The 20,703-nt window shown below is 44.0% G+C and overlaps 1 protein-coding gene across 1 annotated transcript in view; it reads right to left on the bottom strand.

Moving 5' to 3' along the window:
• LOC144162561 (receptor-type tyrosine-protein phosphatase kappa-like) overlaps positions 1-20,703 on the bottom strand; it is a 73,486-nt gene that overhangs the window by 5,032 nt on the left and 47,751 nt on the right. Inside the window, exons 13-14 of the mRNA XM_077693152.1 lie at positions 15,267-15,395; positions 12,627-12,778 (exon numbers count right to left, since the gene is read on the bottom strand). Coding sequence (XP_077549278.1) covers positions 12,627-12,778; positions 15,267-15,395 — 281 coding nt within the window. The remainder of the gene's footprint in view (positions 1-12,626; positions 12,779-15,266; positions 15,396-20,703) is intronic.

Raw genomic sequence — 20,703 nt, 5'->3', positions numbered from 1 at the left:
GAGCTACACCGCCTGAAATAAATATGAATACCTTTTTCTTTCCGTCCACTAACATTCACGACTTCTGTAGTTTAAAACATAAACCAGAGAACATCCCTTCTTCGGTTTGTTTTCACACAATCGTAGTATCAGAAATCACTGGGGCAAATTTTCGGGTGTTGTGGAAAATGCAGAGGGTGTCGTAGATGTAGTATTGCTAACAGAAATAAAATATACACTCAGAGCTTCTTGCACTGTTCGCACAGAATAAATATTCATTTTGATTTAAACGTAAAGTAGCAAGGGGTAGATGTGTAGTCGTTTATGTACGCAAAGGAAGGCCGGTGGTCTCCTTGGGGCTTGCATTTAGCGCAGCTGAATGCATTGGCTAAACCATTGGTTCGGCTACACTTGAAATTATGCTTTCAGCCATGTAGAGACCTGCATCACAAAATACCGATGTTTGTTTATCTGAACTTGAAAGATTTATCCAAACAGTTCTGATGAAGTATTTTATTTGTTTAGTCGACAATTTTAATCTTGACTGTCATCCTCGAGGCAGATCGGGGTCGATTATCTTAATATTTTAGCAAAATGGGGTATAAAACCTATGATGTCTGTGTCAACTATGGAAGAGTACCGTGGTGACAAATTGGTAACGTCATGTCTTGACTACGTGATCATTAGAGCACCAGTATCTGACGTCCCTTCCTCGGTTATCAAGCAAAAACTTGCCTATTACTATTTCGTTTGTTGTTATGCTTTTCTACCAGAGTCTAAGAGGACACATGTTAGTGCGGAGCAGCTGGGTATCCTTGACTTAGAAATATTTGATAAATCCGTAGCTGATTTTGAGTGGGACGATTTTTTACAGAGCGTTACCCTCAAAAACGCCTATTCAAAGTTCTTAGAAATATTTAAATGACTATTACAAGAGGCACAAAAAACCATGCTAGTCCAGAAGTGAAGAAAATCTTTATGTGCTATTCTTTTATGGAGCATGGTTTCCTCCATGATGAGCTTGAAATGGCTCTGGTCAACGTGCTTCATAAAGATAGCGGCTTTTAAGCGATTGCGAACTACATACCGATAGCTATCATGTTTTATATTGCACAAACCTTATAAAACCATCTATTTTGTACAATGAGCACTTTTCATGAAAATAATAACCTTGTTTCAGAATCTCTGTTTGGCTTTAGGGCAGGAGAACGCTTTTAGAAGGATTCTGTCACATGATATATTCTGCTTTTGATAATAATGACGTCTCTTGTGCTCTTTTCCTGGATGGCAGGAAAACATTCGACTGTGTTTCTCACCCATTGTAAATGCGAAGCATCTCATGCTCGGGGCTGTGTGTCTCCCTCCCTCGTTGTTTCCTGCCTTCCGCACTCTACTGCGCATGCCCGTATCTTCAGCCCCGTCTGCGTTTGACCTGACGTGAGCGCAGTACACTATAAAAAGAAACAGTTAGGCGGCGCCCGGTTTTGATCCCACGACTCTCTGGCCGCAACGGGAGGTTCGTTGCGCTCTTCCCGCTGCGCTACAAACCGAGACGGGAGCATGTGCTACGAACGCGCCTTATGTCCTTCACTCATTCAAACTACGTCTTAAAGCTACTGATACAACGAAGGCACGCAAAGCTGAACGTCAAAGGAAACGACGAACTGAAACCTTTAGAGGAGGATGTTGAATTTCCCGTGGAAAGCTGTGGCGGGAAGTTCCACGCGCCTTGCACCTCAACTAGATAACAGGACGAAGAGGGCGGGCAGCGGGGTAGGAGCGTGAGCACGCAATAAAGAAAGACGAGAACCAGGAGGTGTTCGATCAGGTAACGTGGGTGTCGGTCTCTTCACTGTCTCTACATTACATTTCTCTGTCTCTATATGGGGGTTCACACTACGTTCCCATTCCTGCTCCGATAAATGAAAGAATATAACGGCAACACAATGGAACCTACATTGAGCCCACATGATGCTTCGCATCCCCCTCATGGTTCCCCACGGGAAGATGGCGTAATTTTCAAAAGGTTCTACTTTTAGGTTTTCGGGGCTATTTCTTCAACTTTTAACAAACTACTTCCATAAACGAACACAAAGAGCGCGGATGAACAATTTCTCGAGTTTCAAAATTTCTTTTTTTGAATCAGGAGTGCCACAGGGGTCTATTTTATTGCTATTGTTGCTTAACCTGTCTTCAATGGTTTCTGTTTTGTCACAACAAGGACTCCTCTGTTGTAGTATGCAGGTGACACCGTTCTTGTGTCTATTCAATCTCTTTAAAATTCAGCAATGCACTCCCTTCAAACAGATGCTAATCGTGGTTAGGTATTGGTATTCTTATGACTCTATTTGCACAAACCACACAAAACAAAATATTTATGTTTCTGGAATCCTCACCAAGACAAAGACAAAAGACTAGTCCAGGCAGCCGTGTCGACACATGCCCTAATCCCAATTTCAACGCACCAGAGGCACTTCGGCCCGTCATCCTTTTGCCGGAGGAACGATGCTCGCACGTGCCGGCAGCGGAAACTGCAGCTGAGCACGTGACGACCACTTTGGCATCGCTGCGGGGGAGGCGTCACCGTCGCCCACATAAAGCTAAAAGCGAGAAGAGTAGACACTTCACACTGGTCCAGGCAGCCGTGTCGAGGCATGCCCTAATCACATTTTCAACTCACCGCAGACGTTGTTGGGGTTGCAACCCGTCTTTCTATTTGGTGGTTTTGAGGTGGCTGCCGGACTTGTCTGATGCTCTGATCGATTTTTGTACATTTTTTCTATTCAAATGGCTACAAGAAAGTGTGATGCTCTGTCCGATGTGGCTAAACGCCTTGAGGAAAAAGCCCCTGGCAGTATAAAAAAAATAACCAAGGTCCTAGTTGAGACGACTATGAAGTTCGTCGAAGCATTGATTGAACTTAGATGTGAGCTAAAGAAGGTTGACTCCTCGAGCACTTTTATCAAGGAAGAAATTACGTCTGTGAAAGATTCCATGCAGTTCATAAACGAAAGTTTTGAAGAATTTAGGGCAGACATCAAGAGCTTCTGCCAGGATTTCACGGAAGCAAAAGAACAGTCTCTGGAGGTGCAGAAAGAAAGCACACCGGTTGTCAGACAACTTAAAGTAAAAAAGGAGCTAGTGAAACTGAAACAGTACAGTATAGGCGGGCGAACCTAGATGTGAAAGGAATTTCGATAAATGACAGAGACAACCTTGACACAATCTTCACTACAATGGCATCCTGCCTCGAGACCGACGTGTCTGTTACTGATGAAGGTGTCTGATACTGTTACTGATGAAGATGTCTCATACTGATAACATGGAAAAGCCACGTTAAACATATACGTAACAAGTTGCGGTCAATTGCTGCAATTACATATCACCTCCGAGGTAGAGCTTTGTTCAAAGTTAAGCTTACAGTGTATAAGGCGCTAGCTGCATCTTTGCTCTCGTGTAGAATCACATTATACGGTACTTGCTCGGAAAACAAAAAAACAAGTAAATAATTAAGTAATTCGAAAAATAGTCAAAAGCATAACTCATGCTACAGCGTCAGATAGCGTTAGTACAAAAGAAAAATACCAAGCCCTGGGTATACTACCACTAGAAGAACTGTTTAAATGTGTAGTGTTGAAGAACCACTATTTCACTTAAGAGTTTCGAGTTCCAGTAAGAAAGAGCGTGGCACGGCGAAAAACCGAAAGGTGTGTAAAACCACGAGTGTGCACTAACTATGGAAAAAGGGTACGAAACTACTATGTTCCGGAAATATTCAATGAAATAACTGATGATATATGCACGATAAACACGAAATTGAAGCTGAACAACGCAATTGCACAATGGTGTGGAGGTTTAATAAACACTGAGTAGGTAATGCCACTTGACATGTGGGGATTTCTTTACCGCCTTGTGTTCAATTTGTTTGTATTCATGTTACTTTATGTCTGTACGCTGTTGAAGTCGAATTGAATTGTATCGCTGTAAGTGAGTGTGCTATTGGTATATTCATTTGATAAGAGTTCTGTAACACTTAATTTCGTTTGATGAATTTTGGGAGCAAGAAGACGCTCCTTTCGTGTGTGCGTGTTATGTGTTGTTTGGGTTTATGCACTGCGAAGTGTTCAGTGCATATGCGAAAGTATTATTGCGTTACTTTTTATGAAAATGTGTTGTTTCACCAGCTGCCTGGTCAATTTACATGCACTGCGTGCTTAGATTGACCAGAAAATTATTCCTTTACAGAAGACGGATAAATAAATAAATGAATGAATGAATGAATGAATGAATGAATGTCATTCACCGAGTCACTACGCGTAAACCTAGTCCCCCTAATGTGATCATCAAATTTGTGTACAAATGCAGACGCGGCAAATTCTTGTATTCTGCGAAGAAGCATAGGTTGAACGCACAAGCCGTTGGTTTTGATACCAGCGGGAAAGTCTTCGTGAATGAGCACCTTTGCCCGGAGAGCAAGATTTTGCTCGTCAAGGCAATTCAAGCCAAGCGAGAAAAAAAATGGAAATTTGCTTGGGTATCTGAAGAAAAAATTGAGCTCAGGAAAACTGAAAATTGTCGAGCGGTTCACGTGGCGTGCGAGGAGGATCTCGACCAGGTTGTGTAAAGATGTATATTGGTCACCCGTGTGTAACTTGCGTTCATGCGAATGCCTGTCACCAACAAGAAAGGCACAACCTGCACGTCCATTTTTCCCTGCAATGTACGCAGCAAAAGAAAGAAAACGTCAATCTGCTTGTTTCGCTCGTAGCTCAGCAAGAACAAATTTTCGGAATAGTACCAACAAAAGAAACATGGCTGACGCCGGGTGAAAATATAACAATTTCTGGGTATACTCTGGTATCAAAGGCGCGTGTATCCCGTTCGCGGGATGGTGGTGCTGCGCTCTTTATCAAAAGTGAACGTTCGTTTTCAATTTTATTAGGCGTTACTTGTAGCACACCGTTTATCCAATCTCTTTTTGTTGTGCTGGAATCGTCCCTTATAGTAGGTGTTGTTTATCGGCCTCCTAATTCTTGTGTGAATTCCGTTTTGGAAAAATTTGAAACGATCTTTTCTTCAGTAACACACGATCACAAAGGGGTGATCGCAATTGTTGGAGAAATAAATATTGACACTCATAGCGCCATGCACAGAAATTACGAATACCCTTGAGATCATTCAACTTTCACAATTTAATCAATGAGCGCACGCGAGTGACTGCTTCATCCGCTACACTACTCGACTATGCTCTTTCAAATCGAATGACAGGTGTAACGGCCGGAGTTTATAGTCAGGCGATCTGCGACCACCTGCCCATTTTGATAAAAGTTAACTCTTTCCCGCAACCACGGCACGAAAGTCCCAGACGTGTGAGCAAGATCGACTACGATCTTTTACGAGACAATATTCTATCGCCAATTTTGATAAAAGTTATCACAATGACGTCAATATTGAATTTTCTAGCTTCATCAATGCTCTTACTGGCGCGGGAGCAAAAAGGAGCCAGAACGTTTCTCCGCGCTTCCGCGATACGCCGGTCTGCCCTTAGATGAACAGGGCCACTCTTGAAGCAATTAAAACAGAGGACGATTTATATCATGAATGGCGACACAACAGAAAAAATCAATAATATTTTATTCAGTTTAAGGCTATGCGGAATAAATTGGTGGCAAAGTTAAGAACCCGCAAAAAAGATTATTACGCCAGTCACATACAGCAAGCTAACCGTCAGACTAAAAAAATTTGGGATATCGTCAAGGAAGTCGCAGGCAAACCACCCACTCCGCGTGTACTTCCTGACATTGTCAAAATCAATATGGTTGGCACCTTTAATTACAGTTTTGCTTCCGTGGGCATGTCACTAGCACAGAAACTTCCACCTGCATCAGATGAACTTAGTTTGGCAACTTGCCTACCGAATTCCTTTGCAATGACCGATATAGATGTAAAAGAAATACAACACGTCGCTTCATTAATGACGTCTAACAAATCTGTTGGTATGATGGATGCCATTACTCCAAGGATGATAAAAGAATATTTTGACATTTTGGGTCCCCTATTATGCCACTTGTTCAATCACTCCGTTAAATCTTCTATATATCCCTCGTCATTGAAGATTGCGGATGTTGTGCCAATATATACGGAAGGGGACCCTTCGGACCCTCTAAATTAAAGGCCAATTTCAATTCTTAATATAATTACAAACATTTTTGAAAAAGTTCTTCCCAACGGGTAAAACAAGTTTATAAATAAATACAATATACATTGCCTACAACAACATGGCTTTCGTCAACACCGCTCCACTTCGACCGCAGTCCTTGCCCTAACGCAGGTTAATACGGCGCTAAATAAACATAAGCTTGTGTGCGTCATATTCCTGGATTTATCAAAAGCATTTGATACGGTGATTCACAATATTCCAAATAAAAACTTCAGCAATGTGGATTCTGTAACAGTGCATCTCAAATTCTACTAGATTACCTCAGTGAACGCAAACAGATAGTAATCATGAACAACGTTTCATCTTCATCGCAGTATCTCGAAGCAGGGGTCCCGCAGGGATCAGTTTTCGGGCCTTCGAAATTCTCTTTATACGTCAATGATTTACCATTAGCGCTTCAGACTGCGGAAGTACTCATGTATGCTGATGACACCTGTATAATAATTACTGCTGGCAGACTTATGGCACTAAAAACCATAGCGAACAAAGAATTGGACTCAGTGTTCAAGTGGATGATAACTAACAGGTTGACTATTATTGCCAAGAAAACCAAGTTCATCACCTTTCACTCCCGACTAATACCGGTTGCCGCCATTTGTATTAACCTCTATATAAATAACCAAGAGCTACAACAAGCTGAATCATTTAAATATCTCGGAGTAACTCTTGACAGTCATTTAAACTGGCAGGATCACATTCATATCATCTGTCAGAAACTCTCTTCAGGTTGCCACGCCCTGCTACAGGCTCGAGATTATTTTTACCGAAATATACTCCGTATGTTGTACTTCGCCTTTATCCACAGCAAATATTTCGTATTATATTGAATCTAGGGAAGAACGTAAAAAAACATACTTGGATCCCATAAGGCAACTTTAGAAACGATCGTTGAAAATCATAAAACATTCCGATTACTACGAATCTTGCAGGCCACTCTTCTGGAAAATGAATGTCCTGTTTTTCGAACGCTTGTTGTGTTTGAAAATATCTATCTGTGTGCGCATAGTTTTAAGGTACAATCGGCCCTTTGATGTGTGTTCTTTCATCACCCGTTGCGTAGCACCAGAAGCCTCTCGCTGGAGAACTTGAACCTTGCGCACGTTTTTAATGTCTATGGAGAGCAGCTACTGCAGTTTAACGGCGTCAAGACATGATGCACCGTACTTTATCAAACAGTGTCCCCATTTTTCTCGAACACTGAAAAAGCATTTGTTAGATCAAGCCTGGAGACTGTTTGAATGTTATTGTCTGTTTCTCCACAATTTGATATATAAGTGTGCTATTGCCTAAGCAACATGTTGTGAATTTGTGAACTTGTTGGTATTGTTCCATACGTATTCCCATGCACGTGTACCACGTTTCATGCTGTACTATCTTAAGTTATATATTACTAATATTTTAATATTCAGCAATATGTTAGCAGTGTGTTAAAAATTACACCTATATGTATTTACTTTGCTCGGACCGCGACAAGCCTTTGGCTATGGGTCCGAGCATTGTTATGCGAATGTTTTTGTTACTTTTAGATGCAACGCATCTCATGCTCGCCCTTTTGTCCTTCCGGCGTCTGTCCGGCGTTGTCCGCACAGCTGAGCCTCTCCTCCTCTCCTCTCTCGGATAGCGAACACTCTCTCCCAAACAGCTGCGGGTTGGTGCAGCGCGCTCTCACTCCGTTGCTAGGTGCCGGTGGGCGACGCTGCGCTCGGCGCGTCGCGCGCTGCGGATGTGCAGTACTCTCTCTCTCTCTCTCTGCGCTGTCCTCTCCTTCAGGCGCTGTGAATGTAAAGCGGCATGCCGCGCTCCGGCGGCCTCAGTCGACGGTCGTCCGCCCACCCCTCCTTCGCGTGAGGATCCCTGCTATAATTGTAATCAATACGCTGAAAAACGGCAATGGAACCCCCGATGAGATGCGTTGCATCACACCAGGGTTCCCGCGAGGGGAGGTGGGCGTAATTTTTGCTGAATAAAAGTGAATCGAATTGAATTGCAAACTGGCAGCACGCTGATTCTACTTCATAACTCAAAATGCAAGGATTACCACTCTGTTCCACTTCCCATTTCGACAAGTGTGAAATATCTAGGTGTATATTTTTGAAGAGACTTAACTTGGAACACTCGGATGTCCTATGTTTGTAACCAGCTTCGGGAAGTGTATTGTGTTTTATACAATGTACGTTCCCTCATGGCAGTTCCCACACGCAAAGTTATTGTGCGCTCACTTCCATACAGATTTCTTAGATATGGGATATCTTTGTTCTGTCATCGTTCTTTCACCTGGCTTTCCAAAGTAAACTGCATATAAAACAGGTATTGTCCTCATCGTTGCCTACAATGCAGATATCACCGTTGACGGCGATTTCTTCACTTATTTCACGCTGCGTGCATTTGATGCCCGCTTTTTTCAAACGATTATCTTTAAAAACTTCTGCTGCAGCCCTTTTTTGTCCCTTCATGTGCTGGTTTGACCATTCAGACAGAGTCCTTGATTTGGTATACCGCGATGCCACACACATTTTGGTTCTTATGTTAGAGCTCATGATTTCCTAAGATTTGCTATCTCCTTAACTAAAGAAATATTTTCGGTTTCCTGTCTTCGTGGCCTAAAAAGGTACCGGCATAAAAACGTTTCTGTTTTGACTCACGCTCACTAATACCATTTAGCCACCCTGCTTACTGCCGGCAAGCTTTGCATTGCTCGGGCTGATCCGATGTTGATTTGTATATTTCATGAGATAAAATGAAATGTTACTATTACTATGTCCCAGCTGATGTTATTGTTGCGTACAGCAGAGATTATCCCGAAAGAAAAGCAAAGACAATTTTTTACCAGGTTTTCATCGATTCGTTACTGGGCAGTGGTTTAAAAGGATATGCAGAAGGTTACTGCAATTTTCACAGCAGACATATACTGGAGCCGGCTGTCATGTCAACTTTGCCATTAGTGGGGCTTCTAAGCCACCCCAAGGAACCTCCTACGAGCGTGGCTCGAGTTATGGTAAAAACGCAGCAACCGTTGAAACAGTTCCCATCGATTAGTGCTCCGTTCGCTAAAAAAACAGTATGTTTTCACGTACGAATGACGGTGAATCCACGCACACAATGACTCGGTTGGAGGCCCTCTACACTAATTTAGGCACTGCTTGTAAGCTTTTGCATGTGTATACAAAAGCGCGACGTGAAAACACAGTTTTGGGACGTAATCCAAAGTCGATGAACTTTTCAAATGTTTAAATGAATTGAAATGCTCAAGAATAAGGGGTGCTGTTTGTGCAGGCGGGTATGGTAAATTGTGGTTTACTCGTCTACGTCGAAGGTTGCATAGCTGAGAAGCGGGTCTCGGTTGAACCGAAAATTCTCAGTGCTGTCTCGAATTATAAGTGGTAATCGATACAATAGGTATTCATTTGTACGATGGCTACAGGTTATTCATCCAGTCGCAGGCGCCGATGCAATCAAGCGAAGCCTGCGAGGTTGTGGGATAAATATACCACCACCTGACGGAATTCACCATCTCTACACAGCAATTTTTCGGCACGCTGACGCCCATCGTCGCCTGCTGCATTTGGGCACGTCGCAATCTATAAAGCTGGTCGTGGTCCTGTGAACTTGCAAAGTTATGGGATGCGCGTTGAAGCAGTTCTGCACTGATATTTTGTTCGAGAAACACAAGGAATTTTGCGCATAATTAAACGCCGCCATAGTTTCTCGCACGAAAAGCGATGAGGCTGTTTAATTTGAAACGGTAAAGAAATTCAGTAAGGCAAAAATCCGGCTTCTTCGTGTTCAAGAAGTTGTGTACAAAATGTCTGCAGAAAGAACAGAAAGATAGTCAACAAAGGCTCTAAACAACCTATCTCCGGAAGCGCCGGCAAACAAAGTGAAGCATTTGATATTGGTTAAAATATCGATTCATCAAAACAACGTTTAGTGAGAAAAGGGAAGAGAAAAGCTAATAGGTCAACACAAAAATCGAAGCAAATTTCGCCAAAGAAAAATCCAACTGAGCGTAACGGTTGGATTTTTTGGATCACTCCGCCCGTGATGATTTTTTTTGTCGGAAAAGCCCCGGTCTTTTTGTGAATGATTTTACAGCTAACCAAAGTTATGATTTGCTGTCTGGCGTGTCCTTATGTTCAGCTGCTCTTTCTGCGTTTGGTGCTGCGACAGCCATGACGCCCCGCATGATTTGCCGCTACTGTCCAATTGACCTATCTTGCACTTTAGGTGATGGGTTCGATTGGTTAGCTCAGGTAATAGGGCGACAGTTTGTTGCAATTTTAACGCAGTTTGTGCAAACGCTCCCTCTGCTGGGATGTTTGGTGAGGAACTGGCGGGACCGGCTTGGCATCACTTCAGACTTCTGGGTCCTGAATTGTCTGAGCATTTTTTATTGAGTAGGTTTGCATAGTGTTAGTTGGGTGGATTCTCAAGAGCACATGGAAGAGCGCGGGATTGTAAGCCTTTACATTCTACTGGTATCGTCTCTTAAATGATGTGCTGTTGCTCTCCTGTGGACCCGGTAAGTTCCCACAGAGGGAAATTATTGGCGTATATTGCAAGTTTGAGAACTGGAATCTGCTGTAACAGCAGTAGTGTGTTTTTTTATTACAACATAAAATCGTCGAGAGGACGTAGTTGGCCCTTTCCATTTTGCTTTCTAGAACTTACTGCAGGTAGGGTGCCCAAAGTTGGCTCTGCCATTGCGGTCGTTCAGAAAGGAGCTCCTTTTAAAGGTTGTAGAAGCGAGGCCTTGGGATTTATCTTAGTTCGTGACATTATCTAAAGTCCCCTTGATGTCCAGGGTGCGGAGCGCTTCTGTCCTAAGGGTACTGATTTTACCCGGCAATTCTTCTTTCTTTTGCAATAATATCCTGTGCAGGGAAGCAAAGGAGACTGCGACACATTTTATTTGTAACGTGGGGACAAGGCCATTGCGAGTCATGCGTTCAAGTACGGGAAGAAGGAGCCGAGGGAGGATGTGCGGAGGTTTTACGCATCAATAGTTTCTCTGGTTTAATGTATAAGGGGTACAACTACGTGTTTTCACGTACGGGAAACTAAAGTGTCACTTTTCAGGGGACATTCATTTAAACAAGAAGATATTTATGTTTTATGGTGTCAACGTTCTTGATGTAAGCTATAAACCTGCGAAGTTTTATGGTAAAAGTTTCTGAGGTCATATCTATTATCAGGAAGTACTGTGGGGTGAAAATTAGGCCAATATGTTAACCGCCAAGTAGCGACCTTTTGCTTCTGTGGCTGCTGCCGAGAGATCTGCGTTGAATGTTATAGTAATCAGTTTCTGGCGCCTCTCAAGACGAGTCCAGATGACATTCTTAAAATTTTACTTCAAGTTAAGACCGTGCTTTCTGTCTTTGGACATGCTATTACCGTTTCTTGAAGGAATTTTTTACAGTTTTTTGAAGGTGTATTTGATTGAGCTAAAAAGAGAATAGGCTGAGTTGACGTCATGATTTTAGTAAAACGGACGGCATCCGGAATACGAGGCGAGCACGAATAGCAAACGCAAGGAGGCTCGATGGCTCTAGGTGAGCAAAGTTGGGCCTAGTGTATGCCATGTGGCGTTTGACTGAGAATCATGACTTAACCAAGAAAACGAAATCGAAATAGTCGCAAAAAACCCTCCATCCCTTCCTAAAGAAAATGCAGAAGAGCGCAAATGCTGAAAGTGCGTCCAACATTTGCGGAAAGTGCGTAACATTATAACACCTTCAAAGACCGAAATCGCAAACGTAGATCGAACGAATGCGACGATTTGTTTAGAACATATAAAATCATCTAGAAACAATCTAATTGCATACGTTTGTACTTGTTTTTCGCAATCGTTGCCTGTATTGCCTTACCCAGAGGTGTCGCTTTTCATTATTTCCAAGTAATTTTTTAACGCAATGGAACCCCGGATTCTCGGACGCACCGTGTGTCCGGAGATCTAATCAGACAATTTTGGTCGAGCATCAGATGTAGAGGGAAATGCATTGTTTCTTGGAAAGACGCGGTTGGTCCCATTAAGAAAGCTTTCTCTTTAATAGAAGACAGAATTGCGCTCACACATAAGTCGCGGCCCGTAGCAGGAAAAGTAACTAAGCGCTATGTCTGGGCAGTTTCCCGTCAACTTCTGATTTTTTTCTCGGTCATGTCTTTCTCGTTTAATGTAAACAATGAGCCAAATCACCTGACATAGCCTTCAATGTAGGCTAAGAGTTTTTTTTGCGGTTTAAAGGATTGAAGTCAGTACAAAAGTGAACTTCTACTCAATTTTTACTTTACTGCAAAGCAAAGCACTCTACGGTATGTTTGAAAAAGTACCGAGGAAGTTAGCCCTAGGAATTACTGGTGTGCGTACCGCACACCAGTCACGTAAATAACGCCGACAAACTTCAGTACGTAGAAGAGTTTGGGAACTTACAGACACTGAACTACGACAGGTCCTCCTTCTGCCTCCTTCTGCCAGTGTTCCACACGATGCAGGATCTCCAAGATGATATTCGCTGAGCTGGGTACGCTCCGATGCCTCTGCCAGAACTCGGAGTGAAACTGCTTGACTATACGGGGTGGCCCCTAGAAAAACGCAATAAAAAGTCCTGGTCATTGTAAATCCATTATTAAGCCTCTTCAAAAAAGGAACACCCGCACCAAAAAAGAGAATTGAACCAAAGCACTGCAATTTTGGTATACTGCTTACAGCAACAACAAAAATAATTCGCAGCCACTTTGGGAAAGGTGATCACAAGAAAGCTTTTTTAGCACTCGGCATAGAAGTGACAAAAAAAATAGGGAAAAATATCAGCACAATTTATTCACAGAGTACGCCCGATTAATCGTTTTGTCCAGTCCCTTTTTCCACCTTCCTATATTTGACAGGTACCAGCATTGGCGCGCTTTTGAAAGCATTCTTGCACAAGGCGCCACATTGACCTGGTTGAGCTGACTGTTGCTCTTTCAATTATCGTCTGCTTCACACCGCTCCCAGAAAATGATTGGTTAGACGTTTTTATTGCGCAAATGTAAGAGCCGCCGACCTGAATTTGTCGGAGCTGGCACTTACTATTTCTCCAATCCCCCTGTCTGCACGCTCCATAAGAACGAGCCACAGATTTGAAGTTTGCACTGCGCTAGCGCACAACGCAGTGGCTTGACCTCGGCTTGATAGATAAAATGAGGCTTGGCCTCGGCGTATTCATGGAAGGTCCGATTTATGAAACGATGCATTCTCAAGGTTTGACCTAAAGTAAAAAAATCATGAATCATGATGAATGGACGAAGCACTAGGGATCGTTCTTACCGTAAACCACGCGTGAGAGATCTTACTGCCGCTAAATTGATTTCCAATTCAATCCAATACAATTCCATTTATTCCGATCCAATTCAATTCTCCTCGCGCATGCGCAGCATGGTTCTCCAGGAGCACTCTCTCTCTCTCTCTCTCTCTCTCTCTCTCTCTATCTATCTATCTATCTCTCTCTCTCTCTCTCTCTCTTTGTCACATTTTGTGAAACTTTTATTTTGTTCTTGTAAATCGTTCGTGAACCTTTTGTTCACAGGTGTTTCTATTTACACGCTGTGGCGCCGTGAGCGCGGGCGCCGGACGCCGGACGGACAAAACTCGTGCTTCGCCCCTAAAAGCTTTGCTGAAAATTAGAAATCACGTATATTGAGTTTGTTCTCTTTCATAGGTGGCTACGTGAATCTACAGGGGCGTCCTGCGTTATGCCGACTCGACTCCGAAAAAAAAGACGGCAAGCGGTGTAAACCCGGTGTTCGAGCAGTCATAGCTGCCCATTCAATATTCGTTCGTTTCTTCCATTATGGATGTCATGCATCCGGCCACTCGCGTAACAATACTTTAGGAACGTGTACCATTATGAATTAGTGTACAGAAAGAGAGCTGGTGGTTAGCGTAATTTTCTTAGAAACTATAGCAAAAGACGTTACTAAAACAATGAAGAGTATGAGAGAGAATTGTACAGTTGCGGAAGACCAATCTTGCACACTTAGTCTAACATCGGGTATAAAATTTGGTCGCATACTCGAAAAAAGTAAGTTGAACAGTAAGTAAAACAGATTAAGCAGTGACAACTCTCCAGCCGCCTTTGGGCCAGATATTTATAACGTCACAGGGCTTTGTTTGTGTGTTTGGCCGTTACCTAACTAAGCTCCACGCACAGAACGTGACTTTAAAATTGTAGTGCTTTGTCTAGGGCTGTTTAATCATGTGACATTGGGCTAGTGCCAGGTAACATCGGGAAAATGACGTTTTTATTGTTGGCTCAATGGCGTCGCTGCTTAGGTCATGTCAGCAGTGACGCGATAGATTCGCAGCTTTTTTCGAATATTTTGTATGAACTACAGGAATTCTTGCCAGGAGTGAAACTGAGTGAGTTGCGGTGTTCTAGTTTCTAGAATTAAAGCAGAGTTTAGTTTTTTTTTCAACATTTTTAAGTAGTTGCAGACAGTTTATTGGAAGGGCACTGCTTATAATTATTTCTCTAGCTTCATTTTTATTTCCTGCATCGCACTAGGCTTCCGCTGAGATTGGTACTCCTATGAAGCCAAACTTCACAAAAATATATTGGGTAGAAATATTTAGTAAAGACAACTACCACTTCACATTTAACAGTTATTAACATAACTTTGAACATACCCCTGCTAAGTTGTAGTAATTTGCATCGGTGCTCGTAGATGTTAGATCAACTTGATAGGTGAATGCTAGTTTCTGTTTGTTATCCTCTTGTCTATATGCGGGCAGTTAAGTTCAGTGGTTACCATGGTTCACTGCTGGGCAAGTATTTTCGATGCTGGCAATGAAAGCAGCAATTCAATGAACTGAAATACTGGAAAGAGTGTTCCCGTACAAATTAAGGTTATGGGGTCTCAGATAACATGAGCCGCTGAAAAAATTAAAGCTCGGACTTTATAGTGATTTTCCAAACGATATTTTTTTCTGGCCATTGCGAACGTCATTTTATCTCTACCTGATTTTTAATGAAGCGTTTAGAGCAGCCTTGTTGAGGTGTGGTTTGCAAAGCAAAAAACAAATCTTTCGCACCGAGGTTTGGGTCAACATGAAGGTTCGGAAGACAAGGCCCTGGAAGTTTTTGGCGTTCTTCTGCTCCACAGTCACGTCCCCGTACTTCGTCGTGCACTTGAGATCAGGCCAGAATTTTGGTGTCACCGTCTGTGGGAGGAAACGTACATGAGATGAAAGTGTAGGAGCATAAAACGCAGCCAATGTAAAGTAGCCACACTCTTCGACAAAGATTCCTCCTCCCATCAACGGGTGAGCATATGCATGCACGTACGTACGTATGTATGTATGTATGTATGTATGTACCTCCCTTCTATGGGTGAGCGTATGCATGCACGTACGTATCTATGTATGTATGTATGTATGTATCTATGTATGTATGTATGTGTGTATGTAGAGAGAAATAATGGTTAGCAGTCAGAAAAACCACGGAAAGCAAAAAGGAGAATGTGGCAGGTCATTGAAACCGATAAAGGATTCCAAAAAACAGAAAGTGGAGAAGAAATGCCCGCCGTGTGGGATTCGAACCCACGTCCTCCAGAATACGCGTCTTTTGCGATGACCACTACTCTGCCCGCGAGGATATTTTTCCCTCCACTTTCAGGGGTATTTTTTACGGTATTTTTGTTTCCTGTTGTTGGGGGTGCTAGCCAGCGCCACTCGACATGTCGTAGACACTCCAGTCACGGCACCGGGGTTTAAAAAAAATCTTCACCCTGAGTAGTTCGAGTGGTGATGGCTACATCCCTATCCGCAAGAAACAAAAATACCGTAACATATATACCCCCGAAAGTGGAGGGGAAAATGGCCCCGATGGTAGCGTTGTGGTCATCGCACCAGACGCGTTTTCTGGTGGTCGTCGGTTCGGATCAAACCCGGTAGGCGTTTGTTCTCCACTTTCTTTGTGTATTTCCAAATTCTTTCTCTGTTTCAATGACTATCACATTCTCTGCTTTGCTCTCAGCGGTCCTTTTGGCTGCCAACATTTATTTCTGTCTCAAGTCAACGAGCCGCTCATTTCCTATCCTTATTCGCTACATAAAAAGAGATGGCCTCTCTTCTGGCTGTCTTGGTGCCATAGGGAGCTTAGGAGGTTTCAACGCTGGTCGACCACTCTCGACTTGTCCTAAACACTCGAGTCACGGCGCAGGGGTTAAAAAGAAGGAACCCTTCACCCCGAGTAGTCCGACTGGTGCTGGCTACCACTTCCAATCGCAGGAAACAAAAATACCGTAACATAAATACCCCAGAAAGCGGAGGGGAAAACAGCCCGGCCGGTAGCGTAGTGGTCATGGCACAATACGCGTATTCTTGAGGTCGTAGGTTCAGATCCACCCAGTGGGAATTTTTTTTTCTCCAATTTCTTTCTTTCCAAATTGTTTGTCTGTTTCAATGACCTACCACATCGTCCGCTTTGCTTCCCGAGGTTTTCTTGACTGCCAACCCTTATTTCTGTCTTATTTCAACGAGCCCATCATTTCTTATTCTGACTCGCTTCATGTATGTATGTATGTATGTATGTATGTATGTGTGTATGTATGTATTATGTATGTAAGAAAACTTCGAACAAGGTAGAAACACGATTGTTCCCAACGTTTCAGCAAAGAGACTTGCCTTTGTGAGGGGTCTGACGAACGCAAGTCTCTTTGCTGAAACTCTGGCAACAATCATTCTTCTACCTTGCTTGCCTTTGTCAGGGCCTGACGAAGGCAAGCAAGCCTGATTCGCCATATTAAGTTGTGGCGCCATCGCTCACTGCCTACTGCTGAAAGAACATCCGCGTGCCCATCGCGTGGACATTGTGGATTCCCGCCCACTCGGCATTCACGGGCAGCATTTGTGCTCATCGACAGGATCGAGACCTCACTCACCGAGCCGCTCACACCGGGGGTGCTTCTGCACCTATGTTCACCTTCCAAGAAACCAACCAATATTTTCGAACTATGAGACAGACCTCCCCCGTTCTCACACATCTTTGACCAAAAGCAAACAAAACACACTGAGTCAAAATTCAGGGAGACATTCTTCCGCACCCCATCCTATGCATTTACTCTTTCGTGCACAGTACTCTGATAAGTGCAAATTCTGCCAGGAACCGGGAACTCGGACAAACATATTACTCGACTGCCCAAAAACCTCAGTCCTTACGCCTCTGAACCCGCCCCCTTCCCTTGAGCAGTGGGAGCTACTGCCGTCCAGCTGTCGACCTGAGCACCAGCTCCTGCGTGTGACCAGGGCTACGCAGCCTTGAGAGCACATGGGCTCCTGGACTGGGAAACCACTAATAATATTGCGTAATAAAGAAGCCCCTCTCTCTCTCACTCTCTCTGCCTCCCTGACTCACTTCTCTATCCATGAATTGAACGAAGGTTTGTAGAATACAATTCAATTTTCCTGCCTTCGCAATGCTCGCGCGCCCCTGCCTGAACAGCGCGAACTGGAGTTCTGTTGTTTTTGTGCTTGCTTTCATCTCGCACGTGCCGGAGCCTTTCTGTACAGTTTGGAGGGCGTCGGTATTGACAACCACTTTTTTCGCGTACTATCGTACCAACCAACAAAAAAGCGTTCCTATTTAAACGAGCGCGGGTGTTACCGGTTATGTTCACAGATTTTGCCTCAAAGGTACTTGCTGATTTATTTTCTATAAAGAAGGTGGAGATTTATGACAATCGCCAGCGGTTGAGGAGTTTTTAACTGTTATGTCTATATAAACCGCTGGCTTTACGAAGTCTCTATTGGGGTCCGTTACGTCGCTACGCTGCCTCATTTCTGCGGTGACTAGACTGCGTGACAGGGAAGGAGCTACGACGGTAAGGAGGATCCCTAAAGGGCTCTGCCCTTAAAACAAAACGAACTAGTTAACACCAGAGTTGAACCAGCACTTTATATAGTCATAACTGTTAGAAACTCCTGAACCGCTGGTGGATGTCGTGATGGACCCATTACTTAGCGCAAAGAAAACTGCAGGTACCTTTGAGGCAATATATATGTAATTACTCGCAGCCCCGTTTCCATTTAGTTAACAACACTTGTTGTGTTGTTTTTGACGATAGTAAGCAAAAAAAAGTGACCGTGGAGGACAAAAATAAAGCCGTTCCTCTCAATCTGAAAGCTGTCTAAATTGCAGAGCAGTGCTTTGTCAGAGAGGCGGTGGCGCCGTTATCCATTTATTTCTACCACAGTTTGCGCTCTTTCCGCTCCCTGTTTTATTCTTGTAGTGACGAATTTAACGCAGGCTTTCCAAGAGCAATTTAAATTTCTCTCCTTCGAAGTGCTGGAACACTTACCACCTAAAACAGCGCAAGTAAAAGTTCGGTTTTTCCCAGTTAAAAATACCAAGAAATTGCCATGAACGTTCAGGTCAGCGCGCGCACGTGAGCGCGGGCATCGCGGCGACCGCTCCGCAGTCAGCAAAACCAAGAAAATCTCTATCACTTGTGTGTGCATTCCTTGCGACGATCGTGCAACGTGCCATGCACACGTTCGTCAAGCCAAACAGAACCACTTAGGGAGATGGGCCTTGATTGAGGCGACCGCGCGGCAGGTAAAAAATCAAGATTTTGTCCAGCGTTAGTGTACGCTTGCACCGCGACGACCGCCCACCGTCCCCAGCGCACGTTTATCAAGCCAGTAATAGAGCCACCTAAGGAGTCTGGCCGAGATTGGCAAAGAAAATACCGGCGTTCGCCGTAATCGTGGCAATGCTTGCTTGGAACAAGAAAGACACGTTATAGTGTATGCCACTCCATGTGATCTCCATAATTATCTCTTCCACGAAAATGAAGAAGCGCACACTCATAGAAATAATGATGGATTGAAGGCAATTGTGGCTGCTTGAAGAAGCAATTAGGCTGCAATCGTGGGCTTAAACCTTCGTGATGTGATAGTGATGAAGGTTGCGTGCAGATTTGTTACCTTCAAGTCGTACGAATTAGTGCGACCTTTCATTTTTTTCGCTTAATATCATAAAAACCAACCCAACGGGCGTTCATAACTAAACAGACAAGAAGGCTGCCGGTTATGATAATACATTTTGCTTCAAATGCACCTGCAGCTTTCTTGCGACAAACACAGGGGGATACACAACAAGCGCCAGCGGTTGTGGGCTTCGAACGGTTTTCAATATATAAACCGCTTGCTTTTCGAAGGTTCTGTGTTACGCCTTCGCGCTGCGTGGCTCTGTCTGGGTCCGCCGTGTCGCTACTTTGCCTGAGTGCGGCGGTGGCGAGCCGGCCTGACAGCGAACGAGCTACGACGAGAATGCAGGACCTTAAAGTGCACTGCACTTAAAAATATAAAGCCGTTCCACTCAGGAGGAAGCTGTCGGAAGTGCAGAGCAGTGAATCGCCATAATAGACTGTGGCTCCGTTATCCACTCACTGCTACCTGCCCTCATGCTCTTCGCCACACTGCCTCAATCCTTTCTTGGTAATTTCAACAGAGGTTTGTCCAATAGAATTCCAATTTCCGGCCTTCACAGTGATCGCCCACCCACTGCATGCAAGAACGGGAACGGGAGTTCTGTTCTTCTTGTGTTTCTTTCATCTTGCATGTGCGAGTGCCTTACTGCGAAGTTTTGAACATGTCGTTTTAAGCGGCCACTTATTTTTGCTTACTGTCGTAAAACCAACCCAACGGGCTTTCTTAAGTTTGTAGCGGGGGACGCGGGGGCTGCCGGGTAATTACACAGATGTTGCATCAAATGCACCTGTAGTTTTCTTTGCTCTAAACCAAGGGGAGACGTTGACCAGTGCCAGCGGTTCAGGAGTTTCGAGCGCTAATGATGTTACAAAGCGGTTGTTTTTCGAAGCCTCTGTTTTGGGTACGTTATCCCGCTACGCCGTGGGGCTTTGCTTCGATCAGTTATGTGGCTACGCCACCTGATTGTACCGCTGGCTCGAGAGCGTGACAGCGAACGAACTATAATGACAAGGCAGGAAACTTAAGTACTGTGCACTTGAAACGACGTGTTCAAACCTCCGCCGTAAGGCTCCGGCACATGCGAGATGAAATAAATCACAACACGAACACAACTGCCGCGCGTGCTGCTTCAGGCAGAGGGCGCGCTTGCACGGAAAGGAGGAGAAATTTGAATTGCATTGGACACCACCTCTGTTCACTTATTCAATTGAGCAGTGAGACAGGGAGCAGAAGAGCGTGAGATCTCGTAGCAATGAGCGGTCAATGGCAACGCAGCCCCAATGGTGAAATAATCACAGCTCTGCACTTCCGACCATTTTCCCGTTGAGTGGAACTGCTTTAATTTTTAGAAAGTAACCACATGAACGTCGATGCAACAACCTAGATAGCTTTACTAGGGCGAAAGAAATAGATGCCTCATCAAAGAGAAGAAAAAGCTGAAGCTCTCGTCGACGTTAACACTAACAGTACCAAAATGGCTGCTGCTGTTAAGAAAAGATAAATTTGGTTCGTTTGGTGTGGGGGTCGGGCCGCGAGA

Source organism: Haemaphysalis longicornis, unplaced genomic scaffold (assembly GCF_048455015.1).
Source record: "Haemaphysalis longicornis isolate Haplotype H1 unplaced genomic scaffold, Haemaphysalis longicornis Haplotype H1 scaffold_12, whole genome shotgun sequence".
Classification (NCBI taxonomy): Eukaryota; Metazoa; Arthropoda; class Arachnida; order Ixodida; family Ixodidae; genus Haemaphysalis; species Haemaphysalis longicornis.
The sequence above is the reverse complement of the archived record's forward strand: the minus strand, read 5'-3'. Positions and strand labels throughout refer to the sequence as shown.